At 45.1% G+C, this 21,163-nt stretch overlaps 1 protein-coding gene across 1 annotated transcript in view; it reads left to right on the top strand.

Moving 5' to 3' along the window:
- The window catches only part of MINDY2 (MINDY lysine 48 deubiquitinase 2), a 469,571-nt gene extending 454,207 nt beyond the window's left edge, over positions 1-15,364 (top strand). The window contains exon 9 of the mRNA XM_069222089.1: positions 14,911-15,364. Within this exon, the coding sequence (XP_069078190.1) occupies positions 14,911-15,033 (123 nt within the window). The 3' untranslated portion in view covers positions 15,034-15,364. The remainder of the gene's footprint in view (positions 1-14,910) is intronic.
- The last annotated feature ends 5,799 nt before the right edge of the window (positions 15,365-21,163 follow it).

The raw sequence follows: 21,163 nt of genomic DNA, 5'->3' as shown, positions 1-21,163 counted from the left end.
GGTTTTTCGTTTTAAAAACAGTTTTCTTAACGGCTATCAAGTCGGCTACGTGTGTGAGTGAGCTTCAGGCTCTTAGTGTGAAACCTCCTTTTACAACCTTTTATGCTGACAAGGTGGTGCTGAGAACTAGGGCGGTTTTCCTTCCTAAAGTAGTCACTCCCTTTCATATGGGTCAGTCTATAACACTCGTCCTTTTACCCTCCTCCTCATCCATCAAAGGAGGAGGAAGGACTTGATCGCTTGGATCCAAAAAGGGCTCTGAGTTTCTATACTGCGAGGACAAGAGACTTTCGAGTTGATGATCAACTCTTCGTTGGATATGTGGGCAAGATGAGGGGTAAGGCCATCCACAAGAGAACCCTTTCCAGGTGGGTCATTAATTTGCATAAGGATTTGTTATTCACTGGCAAAGAAGGTTCCTCCTGAAGGTATAAGGGCCCATTCCACCAGGGCTAAGTCTGCTACTTCGGCCTTGGCTAGAGGTGTCCCAGTTGCTGAAATTTGTAAGGCCGCAACTTGGGCATCGCTCCACATTTTCACGAAGCATTATTGCTTAGACTCAGAAGTTATTAGGGATGGCCATTTTGCGCGTTCTGTTTTGTAGGATTTCTTGGTTTGACCGGTCAGGCACCCACCTCAGAGTGCGGGACTGCTTTGTGATGTTATTCATAAGGTGAGGAATCCACAGGTAGTTGTATCCATAAGAAGAACAAGTTACTTACCTTTGGTAACACTTTTTCTGGTGGATATAGTAGCCACCTGTGGATTCCTCATAGACCCACCCGTCTCCCTGTTGCCTGTCTGGTCATACCAAGACTTCTTTTTATAAATGTATATACATTTTTGGTGTTTATATAAAAACAAGTATTGTGGTTTATATTTGGATTGGTGTATATTGTTCTTGAGAGGTCGGTATTCACCTGTTCGCCTCAAAGACATGTAAAAAATGGTGAAACTGACGTCAGCATGCCGGCGAGGACTTCTTATTGCCACGATGACATCAGACGGAGTCGCGTGCGGAGCCCTGCAATTGTGACATCCTCGTTGATGTGGAGAACTAGGAAGGAAATTTCCGTCGAATGCTGGCGCATTGGGAGAACTGATAAGGTGTGACTCCACACGTAGCTACTGTATCCACCAGAAAAAGCGTGACGGAAGGTAAGTAACTTGTTTGTTTTGGACATCTGTGAGGGTGCAACGTGGGCACCAGTGTATACATTCACTAAGCATTAGTGTCTTGACTGGTCTGTTAGGAAGCTTCACTTCACCCGCTGCAGGATGTTTTGGTTCTATTCACACTCCCCAGACCTTCCACCGTTCAGAGGTAGTGCCATGGTATCTATTTTAAAGGTAAGCAGTCTCTGTTCAGAAGTAGATGTCAGAAGTTACTTAGCTTGATAACATTCCTTGTAGTCGTTAGTATATCTAACAATGGATTCCTTATGGCCCTCCCACTACCCCATTCTGTGGAATGTTTTTTTTTTTTTTTTTTTTTTTTTTAAGAGGAAATCTTAATTCTTAATTTCAAATTCCTGAAAATACACAGCTTGTTCAACTGTTGTACATTACAATCACCACATAAAACAGCTCATTACTGCACTTTGCATGTTGACAATTGAGTAAACGGAGAGTAATCATAATATGTTATGCACAGTATACTAATCAGAAATATGTTGAGGAGATGGTGGAGTGTTTAAGCCAGGCAAAGCCTTAAATGGGATGAAAAAATAGGGTGAGGGGGTCTCTCAATGGTGCGTGGATGACATATTTAAGGGTGTGTCTTAAAAACATGTAAACTCAAGATATGTGCTTAGCAAAGAGGGCCTCCTATTTTCTGCTTCTTTCTGTCATTGCATCCAGATATATAATACAAGTTACTTTACACCTACAAAAAAGCCAGGACTATTGCCTTTGCCAATGGTTATTTGCATAAGATAAATAAGCAGCAACAATGGCTTCATTTTATGAAATATTGAAAATGCTTCAGTTCAGAAAATATGAGACTGTGAAAGAGCTCTAATGAGCCTCTTTGAAGTTACATCAAAGGCAGTGCAGACTGGTGCTGCTGCAGAGTTTACAAAAATAAATATGCACTTGCCATGTTCTTGGTATTACAATCCACTGAGAGAAAATATGATTGGCACTGTGTAAAAACAATTAAGAAAAATCAGAGTGGTAGCATATCCAGCTTGGTGCATTATGGGAAATGGAGTCTGTTTGTAATCATGAATGAATTGAAGGAGGAGTAAAAACATATTTAAATACTAGTGGGCGTGTGTCCTGTAATTACCGGCATCTGAAGAAGACACTTTGCCGAAATGCGTCATGCTGGGGTGAGGAAGTGGAATCCAAGAGTGCCCCTGGCTCTACACACACTTATACATACACACACACTGTGGGTGAGGGCAAAAATGGAGAGCTCAATAGGGACCCATGTCGGCACCTGCTGTTTTAGAACTGCTGGTGAGCACCGGCAGGACCCTGCCTACTTAAAGCCCTGTTTCCAGCAATACTACAGCATCCTGAATAAGACATTTAGGCCCTCAATTCAACTTTGGCGGGCGGCAAGTGCCGCCCGCTAAGTTGAAACGCTACGCGGCCACCAATGTGGCTGCACTCCCGTGGTGTCTATTTGGAGATCCCCGCTGGGCCGCAACACGGGAGCCGGCAGTGGTGCGACGGGTGCAGTTGCACCCGTCACGCTTTTCACTGTCTGCTATGCAGACAGTGAAAAGCTCCATGGGTCCCCAGGGGCCCGCGACGAACCCCCATGAAAAGACTGGCGGGAGAGGGACTCGTAAACAACCGCCGGGACCAATATGGCCGGAAACCGCTGGTCCCGGCGGTGCGACCGCGGCGCTTCCGCCGCGGTCGGAATCCCATGTGAAGCACCGCCAGCCTGTTGGCGGTGCTTCCGTCAAAACAGCCTGGACGGTCTTTGACCGCCAGGGTCGTAATGAGGGCCTTAGTGTAAGACTTTTAGGTGCCTCATTCCTTGTTGCCTTTCTTGCACGCACCGGGTCCTGGTTTAATTGCTAGGGTTCCTAGGTGTCTTCAGATCTGCATATTTAACCAGTCAATAGCCTTTGGGCTGGGTGCGCATCCCCAGTGCATCAGTGCTTGCTTTTTTGCCAGGTTGAGTGCTAGCACTGTTTTATTTACTAACTGCTGCAGCTAAGTCTTTCAGGAATCCCTGCAAGGTGATGTTGGGATAGGCTGGTCTTATGCAGTGGAGATGCTTGAGGTCACCCCTTGCCTAACCCAGCAACACCATGGCATAGTTGAGAAATCCCACATTAGATGTCCAGTAACTACTATATCTGAAGTCCTCTCTTTGACCAAATCTGTTCAGTCTAATACACTGTGTGAAAAGTATGAAGTGTATTAGCCTGAGTCTGCTGAAAAAGGGAGTAGGGAGTGGAGGGAAAGGCGGTAACGGTGTCAGTCTGGGCACAACAGCATTCCTGTTTGTTTTGTGTATTTGGGAACGAAAGTCGGAGCTCCATCTTTCTCTAGCGTCACAGCTTATACGACTCCTTTTTGCATGGAGTCGTATAAGCAGAATATCATGCATTTGAGTGAGGAAGACTCCAGTAGCAACATTAGGGTTGAGAACCGTGGGGGAACTGGTGGGAAGGGGAGGACATTGGTTTTACATGCCTCTCTGTGTTTATAATGGAGTAAGTCGAGTAGATTGCAGCCTACTGCACCCATAATCAGGATGGGAAGGGAACCTTTCTCTGGGCAAAGGTCACCTACTTTCAACAGACTGAGGAAAACAAAAAAGTTGGGCAGTTGTCCTTTTTACCATCGCCGGTAAAAGGTGTGGGATGCACGGCAGGGTGAGGTAAGGTATGTATATTAGCTCTAATTTTGCACAAGAATGGAGCCTATCGCACCCATACCATGTATAGCTATCTCTGTTGTTGGCCACTTAATTTGGGAACCTATAGCAACCGGCGAGAGCACAGAATGCACTATTTTAACTGCTAAATGAGGCTGGTGCGGCGTCAGTAGTATGCGCAGTGCACCCGAATGCATAAATAGTCAAGCCACTTTGATTTTAAAGCAGGGAGGATTTCGCATCTTAGCCTGTGCCGCTTCCCACTTTTGCTGACCATCAGTGACCAGAGAAGGCTAAAGAAGTGTTTAGGCAGGGACCTCTGATGTATACAACATATATTAAAATTTGGGAAGAATCACCATCTTCATGAAAGCTATTCGCCCCAACCTAGTGCGTGGGATGCTGATCCAGCAATGTACTTGCTCCTCTAGTTTTGTCATGACTATAACACAGTTCTCAATTATTATTAGGTTGATATCTCTGCTTACCCAGGTACACAATTCTTAGGTATAATCCACTACGCAAGTTGGACATCCAGTAAATATTCTGAGGTGCTTAGAGTCAGTGGAAGGCTAATTGACTTTCCACTGTTGATAAATATGCTTGAGAGGAAACTGAACGTAAAGTATTCTGTAATTGTGGTGAAACATTTATACTCTGTCTCCCTGATGACTAGTGGGATGTCGTCAGCATACAGAGAAATAAGAAACCTTCTCAATGTAAACTTAAGAACTCTGCCTAAATGGTGTTGCATGAGATTGCATGCTAGGTGTCCAAGGGGTTAGCAAAAAAGATAGGGGGGGCATCGCTATACGTGGCCTCTGGTAACTTAGCAGGCCCGCTTAGACTATTACACACTTTTGAGTAGATATATAGCAGTGTAATCCAGTTCATAACTGTCTGTTCTCTTTTCATCCATCTCAGTATCACCTGTAAAAAGCCCCACCACAGCCAGTCAAGTGTGCTGGTTGGATTGAGGAAAGCTACTGCGGTGTCGATTTGCAGTATGAGTAGGTGTATAAGTGCAAAAATGGTTTGTAAATTGTGAGAAGTGGATCTTCCCAAATTAAACCCTGATTGGTCTGGCGAAAAAGACTTGTGAGCAAAGAGAGAAGCTGGCTAGTGAGAATTTTGATTAGGATCTTGTCAGTGTTTATAAGGGACAGCGTTGCAAGGTAGGCAAAGCCAGCTGAGGGATGTTTCTGGATGTGAGCGCCATTACATATAGTCATCGGTGCATCTGGCACCATGCAGCTATGGTCTTGATATTCTTAGGATGTTTACAGGAGCCACAGAGGGGACAGTAACATGTCCCATATGGAGGCAATAATCACCAAATGACCAGCAGACAGCAACTTGCATTCCTAGTCTTCAGTTCAAGGCATATATATGTTGACATTATGTGAATCTGCACCAGTCCTACATGTTTCTTCAGTTTACAGTTGCGGAGATGGTTAGAGTCGTTGCCCTTGCTTAAGTGTGATATATAGGCCTTTTCACCATTTTCAGGCTGAGTAGACTATTGAGGGCTATTTTTCAAGTATTTACCTACCCACTGGGATTTAGTGAAAACTATTTTGATGGGTCACTCACAATAAATCTTGGTACAGCAAGCGCATACAAGAGGCCTGCTTTTTGGAATTTCTTTGTGATTGGAAGGAATTTGCATCTTGCCTCTTGAACTGCCTCTGTGAAGTCCAGATATATGGAGTTCAAGATTGTCATACGCCAGCCCATACTACTTCTCAGAAAATTCACATGATTTACCTCTGCCCAGTGCTAGCTCAACAAATGTATTTGTGGCTTTCCAGATACTGGAAATGTTTCCAGGTCAAATGTCCGCTATGTCTGGTCACAACTCAGTCAGTTTGCAATAAAACTCACACTCCCCAGCCGAAGCCATTAATATGACTGGGACACATTGGAAAGTGAGTGGACAGGAGCATCAGTGGCACATGGAAAAAACAAAGGAAGATAATTATGGGACACTTAAAAAAAAAAAAATCCTGCTGGTTTTGTTGTTTTGTTATGTTTCCTAATAGCAGTGTGTTTTCTGTGCCACATAACCTGGAAATAGAGACAACATTTTAAAGAGGATGGGGTGTCCTAAGGGGTTCTCATTCACGTGTATATAAAGCTGCGTTTGCATGGGGTAGATGTTTTAGACATGTTTTGCAGCAGTGACTCTCATTAAACCTGATCTGGATTCTTTGAACCTCAGAGTGTCTCTCTTCATTCTGTCAGCTGTCTACTGTGCTTCACATTATCATAAGGCACTGACTTAATCCAGTGAGGCATTTACCACAGCTAGCCTCACGCCAAGAAACCCGCCTGCTGTAATCAGATTTTGAGCAATCCGACGCGGAAATCCAGACAAAGTCTCATGAGAGACCAAGATTGCTATATGGTGGCAGAGGATTGGTAGTCTGTATCAGCAGAGCAAGCAGGCCAGTAGCAAAAGCAATCGCTGCACTATCTCAACTGAGAAGATAAGCAGATAAATCGAAGGGGTATTCGTCCATTTTACCCTGTAGTGGTTTCTGTCACTTGAATAATGTGCAGGTTGTTCCTTCATGAGCACTCTTCAATATTTTTGTCCTTGGATTTGATGATTTCTAGACCTTTTCCATTTGCAGCAGTTTATCATTTTATCTCTTTGCCTCATCCTCCATGTCAAACATAAGCTTTTCTGTGACCCATATTAATTTCCCATACCTCTCTAATCTGCCCTCTAACTCACTTATTTTGGCCATCCACCTTGTGTCATATGTTAGCTAGAACTGCTTCTGATTTTCATTTGACCACAGTATGCAGTCACCCCACTGTCAGGAGCGCTGCTGCGCAGAAACTGAGGGCAAGAGGGTGTTGGGAATATCACAACTTCGGTGGCTGCACCGCTTGCTCTCAGGCAGCCATACTGTCAAAGTTGCACGCAGGGAGATCGAGAGAGGTCTCCCCGTCGACATGGGAGGTGTGTCTCACTGTCCTTTCTTACTAGCAGCATACCTGTTACAGGGCATTCAAGACATGGCTGGCAGGGCGGCGGGAATCTTCAATTGAGGTCCCGTATCTGCTGAGCCCCTTTGTGCCATAATTACGGTGGAAAGAGCGCAAGAGCTCCTGTACTTTGCGTGGTGGGTCTCCACCTACCGTATGACCCCCAAGAGACGCACAGATGCATGGTGGCCTTTGTGCACAAGGTGTTTAGGGGGGATTGCTTTATGTATATTTTATGCCTTCAGTATTTATGCTGCATTTTATGACCTGGTGTGATATTATGTGACATTTTTACCCAGTCAAGATAACAAGCATATTACTGGAGCTGCCTTGTATGCATTGGGAAGGTGTGTTTTCCTGACCTGTACATGTGGGCATGTTTCTTGTATTTCCACTCATCATGATGGTTGACAATTGGCTAGATGGCAAGGTAATTACTGGTCTATGATTTATCAATAATTTATATCATATTTTTACATAATGTTGTATTTATTGTGTCTCTGGAGTGTGTGTGATGTGCATACGCTTTACACATTGCCTTTGGGGTAAGCCTGACTGCTCCGGTCAAGCTACCAAGGTAGTGAGCAGGGGTTATCACAAGTATGTAGATACCTTATCCCGATTAGAATGATGGGTTCTGCCTCTCTTAGGTGCATATCCTAGCCAACCAGAAACACCATTTCCTACAATGGTGGCAGCAGTGGGATAGGACTTTATTTTGCACAATACCATACTGACTCATTATTGCACTACTACTCTAAACTTAGACCATTGGGTGTTTTGTTTTCTCATGATTTCCTCATTGGTCATTTTTCCTGTTTGAGCTCTTATGCCTGGAAATCTTGTTGCACTTGTATTTTTGGTACCTTGTCAAAATGGGGTTGAACTTTGTCCTAGACAACCAGTTGTGTTACAATAAGGAGGAATTAAAGGTTTTCTTTAGGAAGAGGGGATGACCAGGGAGTGGGGACCAAGTGAAAACCCCATGCCTTTCTGGAAGGTGCTGTGAAAGATGAACACAGAAGCAGGGGCTTAGTGGTTCTGAGGAAGATCCAGAGGAGAACCCTGAGTTTTGTGAGGATGTTCAGACCATATCCCTAGAGGGCAGTGACCCTGAAGAGACTGACCAGGAAGGAGGGAATAACTAGGCATAGATGCCAGTAGACATGGGGACCCCACAGATAGGGAGTCCCTTACTGTGTCTAGTGCCAGAGGTGGGGTCACCTTCAATTCCCTGGCCCTGAAAGAGCTCAGAGATAGATGGGAAGAGAGCGACCTGAGGTTACATCTAGTGCGGCGGGAAGTGGAGGACAGAACGGCTCAGATGGAGAGAGCATTCGTCCAGGACAGGATGGCAGAGGCTGAAAGAGCCTTAACTAGGGAAAAACCTGCTCTTGAGCATAGTTTGAGAGTTCTGGACTCACCAGCGCTGGAGGCGGAGTCCAGTAGTGGCAGCAATTTGGAGACTAGTGTCAGGAACAACCCACTCATTCCCACAGACTTGGTACCTGGATTCACAAAAGGGGGTGGCATACATCAGTGGTTGCAGGAATATCAGGAGGCTCTGGAGCGTACAGGATCCCTGAGGACGATCGGGGGACTGGCATGGGGAGCTGTATTCCTGAGGAGGGGAGGGCTGCCTTACTGGCCCTAGAAAGGAGTGGCAAGCAGGGTTATCCCCCGTGAAGGAGGCACTAATAAGGGAGTATGGCTTCACCCCTGAGGATCGGTTGAAGGGCAGTAGGAAACTTTTGTACCAGTCTTGGGCAAGTTTGTGGAAGATTGTCGCAAAGCACTAGAGGGATGGAAATGCATTTGGGAGTGATCCTAAAGAGAGTGGCATAGGTTTCCCCCAACCGAGGGAGGCGGGGGAGGTTCAGAGTGGGTGCAGGGTGCCATGTCCCTTCTCAGAGGAGGAGGAGCGGTGGGTGTGGGAGACAACCCAGGTTGCCCTGAACTTGGAGAGTACCATGAAGGGACCCCAGGAAGGGAACTTAGTCCGTACCAGGGTGTCATCTGTGAAGGGGGACCCCAAAATATCAAGGGGACTTGGGGACTAGGGGGGCAACTGTCACCTGCATCCCCCCAGTTCTGGTGTCTGGCAGTACCATTCCGGAGTTGAGGGTGCGGGGTGCCAGGTGGAGGGGTGTGACGGGCTGGCCGGAACCCACCCGCACACCCTACTGACTTGTGCTGCCGCTGCCTGTGGTGTGCCGGAACACCACAGAAGCCCCACCAATGGGAGAGGCACGGCCAGGACGACGCGAGAAGGAGGAGGAATAAGAAGGACGGCGTCGGGACCACAGGGGAAGGAGTCGGGAGAGAAGGCGATCCAAGGAGAAGACGAGCAAGACGTAGGAACGAGAGACCGAGAGGACACGGAGGAGAGAACCCCAGACTGGAGGATCTGGGGACCCGGAGAGATATTTCTCCTCGACCGGAGAATTAAGGACGACGAGGCCAACAAAGGAGACTGGAACAATGCGGCGACCTGGGAAGCCGGACGCAACAGCCAGCCATGCTTCTTGAGAAGCGTGGCAGACCCAGGTGCGTGAAAGCGCCGTAATTCGGGGAAGGGAGTACGGGTGGAGCGGACACAGAGAAACAAGGGAGGACGAGTGGAGCGGACACAGAGAAACAAGGGAGGACGGATGGAGCGGACACAGAGAAACTAGGGAGGGGGCTGAAGAAGAAAAGGCAAGTGAGAGCAAACTATGGGGTAAAATATAAAGCACTGGTGAGGGGAGCGAAATCCCAGAACAGCACATAGGAAATAAGACGGGCACCAGGTCACACCATTACAAAAAGGGAAAAAGCGTTAAACAACAGTCGACAAGACCCCAGAAGAAAGAGAAAAGAGAACAGGAGAAGACTAAAGAAAACCTTGACAGGAAGGGAAAGAAAAGAGGAGACTAATACAGAGAAGGAAAGCGCAGAAAACGGAAAGAGAGAGAACAGAAAGAAAAGACAGAAGAAGAGGGACAGCAAGGAACAGTTAGGAAAAGAGGAAAATCAAATCACTTACCGTTATTATCCTTCTTTTCTCCACATGCGCTTCCCGGGAGATCTGTGAATCGGAGAGAAGCAAGGAAGAGGTTAAGAACCAGGAACCGAAGTAGCCCCACAGAGAAAGACGGAGGGACAAAAAGAGAAAACCAACAAGCACAAATCCACATTACTAAACAATAAACATCACTTACCTATTTGACGGCCGACTCCTGCGTCGTTATTTGTACTTCGTTCACCACAAGGGGTGAGAGGGGGAGACAGTCCCCAATGGGGAAACCAGAGAGTCAGGGGCCACCTCTGAGGTTAGAGCCCCCCAGGAATGACCCTGGTGACACCACTTCTGGTCTGAGGAGGCTTCATGCTCTGACAGATGGGCAGGGGTTGGGAAATCAGCACCAGACAGATTCTAGCACAAAACATGAAAAATGCGTTTCCCTTGGGGGGGTAGGAATACTCCCCAGGAAGTACTGGCTTGCCAGGAACAGATGCAGTCTGAGGGCACAGGCTCTAGGCTGGAAGTTCAGGTTCAGGGTGTCACCTCTGAAGTGGAGGGTTAGGTGGTTACCACAACCGTCCCTTCCAGTGTGTCTTTTGGGGGTACTCTCCTTGGTGGGAGGTACAGAACTCTGAAAGGGGGGGGGGGGGGGGGAGTAAGGACTTACCCCTGACCCTGGTTCAATCCAAGGGTGCAGACCCTGGGTTGGGAGACCAGTTGCAGGGTGGAACCCTTAGACCAGTGGGAGAATTGCGCAGGATGGGTGTCACCAGCCCCCTGACCATTCGGTCTTCTTAGGGTACCCTCCTTGGTTGGATGGTGCGACACCCCAGAAGGAGGGAGAGGAGAACCTCGCCCCTGACTTCTGTCCAGCCTATGGGTGCAAACCCTATCCCAGAACTGACGAGAAGTGGAGTGGAGAGAGGACACTGTGCACCTGGGGCTACCTCTCTCCACTCAAAGATTTCAGAGACTAGAGGCCCCTGGATGGCCTGGCTGTAGCCACCGACAGCTAAGGAGCCTCCAAGGGTTTGCTTATGTTGCCTGTGGAGCATAGACAGAGGGATTCAACTGGGTTCAGATTGGCGTAGAATTGAAACGTGCCCCTGCATTTGTGGGTCAGGGCCATGTTCCATCGCCCCAAGCAGGAAGCCCATCAAGGTATGGTTGGTCTACCCTGGCTTTAGGCCGGTGGGGGGTCGTGTTGGACTAGTCCCTTTTTTGCAGAGTCATCCCCAAAACGTTTGCCTTTTTTCCCAAGTTTTTCTGACCCTCTTTTGTTCACTTTAGGACTTTGGGCACTTTATCACTGCTGATCAGTGCTAAAGTGCATGTGCTCTCTTCTTTAAACTTAGTATGATTAGCTTACACCTGTTTAGTACATTTAATTTACCTATAAGTCCCTTGTACAGTGGTATCCCATATATCCAGGGCCTGTAAATTAAATAGTGCTAGTGGTCCTGCAGCGCAGCTTGCGCCACCCACAGAAGTAGCCTTTCAAACCTGTCTCATCCCTGCCACTGCAAGGCCTGCATGTGCAGTTTACTGCCACATTGACTTGGCATCTAAAGTTACTTGCCAAGCCTGGAACTCCCCTTTTACTACATATCGGTCACTCCTAAGGTAGTCCTTAGGTAACCCTATGGCCAAGGTGCTGTCTAGATAAAAGGTAGGACGTGTGCCTTCATTGTGTGGCATGCCCTGATAGTAACCTAGTAGCCTATTTGGTTCCTCACTGATGTGAGTGTTGCCCCTCTCATACATTGTCATTAGGAATTCCCTTAAAGGTACTTTAGTGGTCATTTCTGATCTATCAGGAGTAGTGTGGGTATGATTTGGATGATAACGAGAAATCCAGCTAATTGGTGTAGGTAGATTTTTTATTACTATTGTGGAAATGCTACTTTTAGAAAGTGGGCATTTCACTGTCCTTATGACTCTTGTGCTTTGCAGCCTGACTCCAATCCACGCCTGGGGTATGGTGACAGATGGCTTTTGTGCATAATTTCCAAACAGCCATCACACAGGGATGGTGGAGTTTGTAACAGGATTACATCTGCATACTGAGTGGTCTTCCTGGTCTGGGAGAGTGGGAGGCGGGGTGCACTTACATTTGTATAGGCTGTGTCCTGCCCTCACACAAAGGGCTTGTTTATCCCCTACTGATGTCTGTAACCAGGTCTCGGGTGAAAGGAGTTGTGTGCACTTCTGAAGTTATTTTGAAGTGCCCCCTAGATCAAAGACCTTTTCAGTACAAGTGTTGTAGCCCCATGTTTTAGACACTGCGTGGGACTTGTAGCCAGATGCTGCCGGCTCTACATGCTGCACCAGACAATTGCTATGCTGCCAGAGGAAACCACCACATGACTTTGCTTTAGTGTGCTGACCTGCTTGGCTGCCAGTGAAAGTGCTACTTTGCTGAAGATGCCAGTGTGTGGACCTTCTTCCTGCCTCTCTGCCCTAGTGCTCACCAGTTGTTCTCCAGGGTCGGGATGTTGTGCCCCCTTCCCAAATTCTACATTCAGGTATGTCGTGAAGTGCTTTGTCAACGCTGGGGAGCGTTGGAGTTTGCCTCGTATAGTGCAGGCGGAGATGCTCCCCTGAATCCTAAACAGTGCGTGTGGTCGCTTCTAGGCCAGAGCATGTGGAGCACTTTACCTGGAGCGCAGGAGGAGCCTGGCTGCCCAGCAGAACCATAACCCTCCAGGAGGGGGGGGAACCCTGACCAGGTGGGATTGCCGTCTTACAGAGGAGCCACTCCGCGCTGAACAGGCCCGGCAGGTGCAGTGCACTTCTCGCACTGCCGGACAAAACTCCGACTGAGGGCCGGGCGCCGTGAGAGCGCCCGCTGTCGGCAGCCGGCCCGTGTCAGGAGCACCACAGCTGAGGGCATGCTGGGAACACCGCATGCTCATGGGCAGCCACACTGTCAACGCTGCACGCAGGGAGATCGGGAGAGGTCTCCCAGCCGACATGGGAGGTGTGTGTGCGCCGCCTCCTTACTGGTGACATACCTGTTGCGGGGGCTTTCACAACGTGGCTGGCAGTTGGGGAGGGAATCCTCGATGGGGGTCCTGTTCCTTTGCACTGTAATTACAGGGGTAGGAGCTCCTGTAGTTGACATGGGGGAGCAACTTCCATATGACCCCTGAGAGACACATAGATGCACAGTGTTCTTCATGCAGAAAGTGTTTTGAGGGATTACTTTGTGTATTTTATGCTCTTGGTATTTATGCTGCAATTCATGACCTGATGTGATATTATGTGATGTTTTTACCCCATCAGGATAGCAAGCATATTTCAGGATCTGCCCTGTATGCATTGGGAGGGTGTATTTTCATGACCTGTGCAATGTGGAAATGTTTCTTGTATTTTCACTCATCGTGATGGTTGACAGTTGCCTGGTTGGAAAGGTAATAACTGTTTTAGGTTGTTCTGGTCTATGATTTATGAATTATAGTATATTATAGTTTTACATACTATTGTGTGGAGACCCATTTGTGATGTATTTATTGTGTCACTGTTGTGTGTTAGGCAAATGTTTTACACATTGCCACTGGAATAAGCCTGACTGCTGTGGCCAAGCTACCAAGGGGGTGAGCAGGGTTTATTTGGGGTGTGTAGCTCCCTTACCCTGACTATAGAGTGGTGGGTTCTGCCTGGCTTGGGTGCATACCCTAGCCAACCAGGAACCCCATTTCTAACAAACCGCATATGGACTTGAAGGTCTACTCACCTCCACAGTGGCCTTGCTGTTAGTCCCAGTGCTGCAAGGCCCACTCTGCCCCAGTCAGTCCAGCAGGGCGTGCATGCAGTACAGCCGTTTAAGGCCCCGCGCAGGTCTCTGGTCCTCACACCCTCTGGTTTGATGTGGGCAGGCCCCGCTCATAAGACCATATATCAGGTTTGAAGCTCTGCCCCACAAACTGTGGCATGGGCCTCTGCCATCTCAGATACTGATCCCCAGGCAGATGGGCCCACTATTGGCAGAATGGCTGCTTGGTGGAGGATCCAATCCAGTGGCTCCCATCTTCATCGTCATGCTTCATTCAACATAATCTCAAATCCATTTGCCCATCCAGTGTCTCCAGTACTTATTGGGACCAGCAGTGGGCACTCATGAAGATGGCTTTTGTAGGATTATACTCCTCTACCTAAGAAGTCTCACAGGTGTGTGGCCATCTTGTGGCTTGGCACTCTTATGCCCCAAGAATGGCCTCTTTAACATCCAAAAAGGTGGTTAACACGCTGTCAGAGGTAATTCGTTCTACATTCAGTGCCTGATTGCACAGAAGGAGAAAATATGCAAGAAACTGATGTCAGTTTGCAGGTGTGACCCTTACATGTAGTTCTGCACCATCACTTCCATGGAGGTACTGAGTCACTGCACAGCTGTATGTGCGCATTGTGAATATAATTCTCTGGATTGATTCTGGCACTTGAGCAAACCCTAAAGGTGAGGAATCTGTGTCATGAGTATCAACAAGCAAAAGCATTACTGAAGGCAAGTAACTTGTTAATTCCTGAAGCACCTCTGGCTGGAGAATGAAAGTTACTTAACCTGAGCAGTACTTCTCCAGCAAAGGTATCCTCCCCCAACAAAACATTCTTCCTAACTGATTAGAGTTTAATTGAACAAGGAACGAGATATCAAAGAATCACTCTCTTAGCCGAAGTAAGCTATATTCATTTCGTGCAGGAGTTCAAACTTTTTTCTTTAGTTCGTCATATTAAAAAATACTTCTCAAAAGTGGAAATGTAAAAGCATGTTCATTTATTTGAAAACAATACCATTTGGAGTCTTTCCAACGTCCAGCTTGGTGGCCTGGAAGTTTTCTTAAAGGGTGTGAATATATAGGGTATCAGTGCTGGAGAACTACTGTTACAGGTTAGTAGTTTTTCCTTCCCTTAACAGCCCCAAAAATATGAAGAGAAACACATGTAAAAATGGCTTGTTATTTGAAATTAATAGATTGTGGGATTAGCATTGGGTTAAAGTCTGAGTATAAAGAAAGCTAGAATATGTCAAATTAAAAAACAAAAAAACTTTTAAATCTGTTTTTAGGAGGGCCAGCATACACCTCAACATGGCTCACTTGCAGCCGGACAACATCCAGGAAGCAGTGATCGCAGAGGAAAAGACCAACGGGAAAAGGAAAAAGAGAAGAATAGTTGTGCTCTGTTATAAAGAGGATCAACAGTTCCTGGAAAAAATGGCACATCCTCAGAAACTTAAGAGGCAAGACTCAAGAAAGACAACCCAGGACATGCCGTCTGTGCCTGATTACCATTCCCTAACAGTTTTCCAAAGAGAGAAGGGTACTGTTGAATAATCGCAGACTTTCTTAACAGTCACAAAGTGCTTTTCCGGAGATGGAATTCCAAGTTTGATTTTGGACTTGATTGTGCTCTGTGTATAAATCATAACTGCTTCACCCTGTAGCTCAACCTATAAAGCATTGCCATATTGCTATTCATACCTCACGTTATCAGCAAGTAAGCTGTGCCATCCTTTCTGGGAACAACAAAATTAAGGAGTTAGTATTGGAACATTTCTTATTGAAATATTTGAATTGCTGTCTTATGTTGTTTCTAGACTTATTACACTAATGACTTAGTTTTTATTTGTAGCATTTGTGCCTCAAATATTTTAAATGATCATAATCGGTATCAACTGTCCAGAAGTCTAGATACTGAAATCCTTGCTCTGTGTGGTAGTACTGCATTTGCTTTGCACTTACTCTCAAGAAAACTGCTCTAACATAACATCACGTTGATGTGCTCATTACTAAAGCGGCAACTTCTTTCACATCAAGCAAGGTGAGATTTATTTACATGTAAAAATAAGACTGGGACAGTGCCTATATTGCATTTATTCAGAATAAGTTGGATTCTGGTATTTTATATGTAATATCTGACAGAGCGTTTTTTGTTTTATATGTATTTGCATATTTTTTTCCTTAAGATGAGATGACAACTGACTTTAGCTATAGCTCTCATGTGAAACGCAAAGGAAGTCTTAGTAACCTATAGTTGGTGTATGCCTTTTTCATGAGTATCCTGTGTCTTAAAATCCCACTGGAGATTCACTTTCCATATATGACGAGTCAAGTTTTTAGTTGTTGTATTGTAATAAAATCATTGCCAGTAAAAAGAGAAAATATATCTATATGCAAAAAAAAAATTGTGGCTCAGTTGTCTCTCGGGATGGGCAGAAAGTTTATGTAAACACTGTATACTTATATTGTTTTTCAAAATAACATTGCTAATTTCTACACTTTGGGGTAAATTAGTATTGCAAGTGCTAGACTAAAAAAAGACTTATTGGGCTATAAATTCTGCCAGGAACCAGACAGGTGGACATTGACCATTTCTTTTATAACTGAATTTCCTAGAAACGTACATATTATTGCTGTAATCACATGGACAAAGAGGTTGAGAGCAAATGAGACTTCAAATGTCCTCAAAGTATTTCTTATTTACGTAATACAACTGCAGTGGTTGCTGTTTTAATGTTACGTATAGCCCTTTAAAGTTAACCTGCTTCAATACCTTGCCATATGCCCTCTTGATAATAAGACTGTCTTAGAGGAAGGCAAAAATTGTGAGCATTTTATCTTACAAATATAGACATTAATGTTAAAGAGTGTTATGAGAAATATGTTATAAATCCAGGTATTGAAACTAAAAAGAACATTGCCTTCGGTAGTACCATTTAGGATTTTTAGATCTGACCCTCAGCTGTCTGCTATATATGAATTCTCTCATTATTACGGCATCTAAAGCTACTGTTATCGGGTATCTAATTAATACCATGCATTTATGAAGGATTAACTTGTGTATTGTCTTAATAGTACATGCAGATTCTTAAATGTGAGAGGTAGTACCATTATTTTCTCTATACTCGTTAATAAGCTGTGTGCTTTAAGGCGCCACACAACAGTGTTAACCTTTTAGGATCGTATGATTAAATGCCAGCCTACATAAGAAATAAAGTCTGTTTCACACCAAATTACACTTTTGAAAATAGGGACTAATTCCTATATTACTTTATTAAAATGAATGACCGTTTCTTTCATCAGAATTACAGCAACCAGTTTATCGAACAGTGTAGCGCAATATAATTGTCTGTTACACCCGCTTGTTCTATTTTTATTTAAAGGGAGGTGGTTTAAAATAGTGTCCATGGTAATTTCAAGCTAGAAGTAAGCTTCTACTTGGCTTCCATTTGCATTATGCCACTTTTCTTATCATATTTTGTCAGTTAAACCTTTTCTTGTCGAAAGCAAAAGAGAAGTATTTATAGACAAGGCACAAAAAACGTACTTTCATTCTAGAGTTTACATAAGAACTGTAGCGCTTGGGTATTGCAGTGTATTCTAAATGTACAATGGTGACGTTTCTCTCTTAAGAGATTTTACAGTGGTCAATAAATGACACAGAGAGCATTTGTTTGGTTTGCTAACGCTCTCTGTAGTAATATTTTCTCGAGATTTCCATGGGGACAACTTAATGCTATTGTATTTTCTTAAATGTAAGATGACATCTGTAGATATAGTGATACTCTATATTGTAGGTCAGTGGTTCCCAACCTTTTGACTTCTGCAGACCCCCATTTTATCAATACTGGAGCCCGGGGACCCCCACTGAATCATTATTGGAACACGGGGACCCCTGAGGAGTCATTACTGATAGCTGGGACCTAATATTATTAAATGTTTTAAGCAGCCGCGGACCCCCTGAGGAGGCTTTGCGGACCCCCAGGGGTCCCCGGCCCACAGGTTGGGAACCACTGTTGGAGGTAACCACTGCATATCTAACTAAATTATACTTCAAGTGAAGAATATTTAAGAATTATTTGGCCCTTTGTATATGTTGTGCTTTTTGGATTTGAGGGTATTGTTCACAGAAAATGACTTACAACTTGCATCCGGTTGCAGTTTGTTCTTAGATTAAATAATATTGACAAACATCCAGTGAATACTCAGGCATATTTCAGCTCCTCAATGCTGTAATTGTGTTTCATGCCCATGCGTTCCAACCATTTTGAAAAACAATACAACTGTACCCACCTGCACACAATACATTACGTTGGCCTCCTGATGTGGGGTACAGTGTGTTGTATTTCTCAAAAGAAACCATATGTTTCTCACGGTTAATTAATTACATAGTAGAGGATCATCTGTTTAAAAAGTCTAACATTTAAATATGGGCCGTACCTTCCAATATATTAAGCATATCTTAAGAACAGCATAAGTGCAATTTGAAGGACTAATTAGAAGATAAATTATTATATTCAAGTAATAGCTTAAGAAGAGCAGGCAACTCTTGGGAGTATGCAGAATTTTAAATTGAAACTCAAAAATGTGTTCCTTTTGGTAAATTTAATGGATCATCAAGGTGCAGCCTGTTCATGTTTTCCCATCTGAGGCACAGTTTTACATTCAACTATCAATAATAACATATTTCAGACTACCTTTCACTATCTGGGGATACTGCCGAGCGCTTCTCTGTCACACTAGGACATCTTATAATGTTATTGAGTTCCATAAAATGATTACAAATGTACTGATCTGGCAACCATATAGAAAACAACACCCCACAGCCAGACTGTTTTAAGGGTTGTTGTTGACCCTCTCTGTCTACATAAAACATTCCCACACAATCAAACCCTTCTGATGGGACGGAAGGGTCCTCTGCATGGTAAGGATATGTACCCCTGCTCTGAGTGCCCAACTGTACTGTTGTCTGGATCGCTAATGCTGTTTTTTTGTCACAGGCAAGCAAGGATCATGTCTGCATGCCATGACATAGGCCTGTCTCACTGATTGTGGTCTTGTTGGACAAGGAAGGACCCAAAAGCACTACACTCATATTGGCAGAAGGCTACTGCCTTAAGCAGGAGCTAAGCAACTAGAGTGAGGCTTACAGACTCACTCATACTTATAAAGTTCTGCTGCTTCACTTTTTAAAAGTTCTGCTGCTGTGTGCCTACCTCACCCCTGGCCTACATCAAGTAAGTGTGTACACAGAAGTAGTGATTGCGCTGGTTATATGTGTGCCTTGGACGGGTTCAGTACAAGGATAGAGCAGGACTGTGTAGTACATGTGAGTTTAGTGCATGTGCTAAGTGTATGTATGACTGTGAGGAATACATGACATGAAAGATGTAGTGCTGTGCAGTGCTTGTGCATTGAGAGCATGTGCTGGATGTATGTATTCTTGTGCTAAGTACAATATATGAATGGTGAAGTGTTGTGCATAGTACACATGGTGAGTACGTGTGCTGGCAGTGTGTGTGTTTTAAAAATAACACACCCTGGTAAAATAAAAATAAAAATCTCCAGTTCAGGACGGTGTGTGCAGACTGAGTGTGTGTACTAAATGCATGTGTACATAAAAGGGCACAACACATAGACGTAACAGTGCTGGACATGCTGTCATATGTGCTGTCAATGTACACTGAGTGTGCCTGCAATAGTATGTTGTATGGAGAACAGGGGTTCCATTTGGGAAGCCCAGGCCTGCCAGTCAGAATAGTGGATTGATGCATTCCTGTGAGCTGGGAGGGACACACACTACAGGGAAGAGAAAGACTTGCTTTGCAGTTCACTAGGTTGCTCTTTGATTCAGTGATAGATCACAAGAATGAGCCCGGACACATTTCAGGAAGGGAGATGGGGCTGATCAGGGAAGTGATTGTTAACCTTTTAGGTGCGAGTATCACTGTAGCTGACATGTATGTATGTATGTATGTATTGAGTATTTATAAAGCGCATTCCGGCCCAAGGGCATCGAAGCGCTAACTGGGTGAGGCGGGGTAACTTAACCGGAAAACTCCCAAACTATAGAGGAAACAGCCAGGTCTTGACCAATTTCCTAAATATTAAATAGTTATGTTCTTGCCTAATGTTCAATGGTAGAGAGTTCCAGATTTTAGCAGCCGCAATGGTAAATGCTCTGTCTCCCCACTTTACTTTCTTAGTGCGGGTTGTTTGAATTTGATAGGCACAGGCCGAGTGCAACAGCCGATTCGGCCTGTGCCATTGCAGCTTGGTGGTTAATGCCTTAGGCCCAATCCCATGGACAGCCTTGTGGGTGATGCAGAGAGCCTTAAAAGAGAGCCGCTGGATTACCGGAAGCCAGTGTAGATCTTTAAGGCACCTCTTAACAGAGGCCCCGCGAGGCAATTTTAATAAAAGCCTGGCAGCAGTGTTCTGCATCAACTGTAGTTTGTGCAAAGATTCTTTATCCAGATTGAGTAAAAGCACATTTCCATAATCCAATCTGGAAATGACTAAAGCCAAAATTACAGTAGTTCTGCAGGCTTGTGGAATAAAAGGAAATATTTTTTTTAATTTCTTCATAGTCCACAGACAGGTCTTAATTATCAGATTGACCTGAGGTTTAAAAGACAGTTGCTCATCAAATACTACTCCTAAATTTTTTGAGGTAGACCGTGGAACAGGAAGCGTCCCACATTCTTCAGGCCACCAGCTAGAAGACCAATGTACCCTTCCAATTCCAAAGCAAAAAATCTCCGTTTTTTCACAGTTGAGTTTCAACCAGTTGGTCTTCATCCAATGATTCACTGCTGTCATACAGGCGTTGAAGCGGATGGCCACTTCTTCAAGGTCTTTATCAATAGGGATGATGATTTGAGTATCGTCTGCATATGAAGTAGGAATAAAGCCAAAAGAGCAAACCAGCTCTGCCAGCGGTGCTACGTACACGTTGAATAGCGTTGGGCTTAAGGAGGAGCCCTGAGGGACCCCACACGGCAGGAGGTAGGCAGGGGATCTAAAGTCGCCACTACTAACTGTGGCCCACCTGTCAGATAGAAAAGATTCGATCAGTTTAAGAGCCTGGTCTCTAATACCTGCCTGATATAAACGGTCTAGCAGGATATGGGGAGCAATGGTGTCAAAAGCTGCCGACAGGTCCAATAACACCAGAAAGACCCCCTGCCCCTTATCCACCAGTCTGCGTATGGTGTCCGATGATGCAATGAGAGCTGATTCAGTGCTGTGGGATTACCGAAAACCATGTTGCGAGCTGTCCAAGCCCTTAGAGGCAGACAGGAAATCAACCAATTCTTTATTAAGATGTTTTTCTAAGATTTTGGCCGCATAGGGGAGAAGGGCTATTGGGCGTAAGTTCGTCAAGTCATCGAGTTTGCCAGCTGCCTTCTTTTTTAACGGGATAATAGTGGTTTCTTTCCATACCCTGGGGTATAGGCCCGTTGCAAGCACTTCCTGAAAAATAGGGGCCAGCATAGAAACCACTAGCTCTGGTACTAATTGGAGGATAGCTGGGGG

Source organism: Pleurodeles waltl, chromosome 3_1 (assembly GCF_031143425.1).
Source record: "Pleurodeles waltl isolate 20211129_DDA chromosome 3_1, aPleWal1.hap1.20221129, whole genome shotgun sequence".
Taxonomy (NCBI): domain Eukaryota; kingdom Metazoa; phylum Chordata; class Amphibia; order Caudata; family Salamandridae; genus Pleurodeles; species Pleurodeles waltl.
The sequence above is the reverse complement of the archived record's forward strand: the minus strand, read 5'-3'. Positions and strand labels throughout refer to the sequence as shown.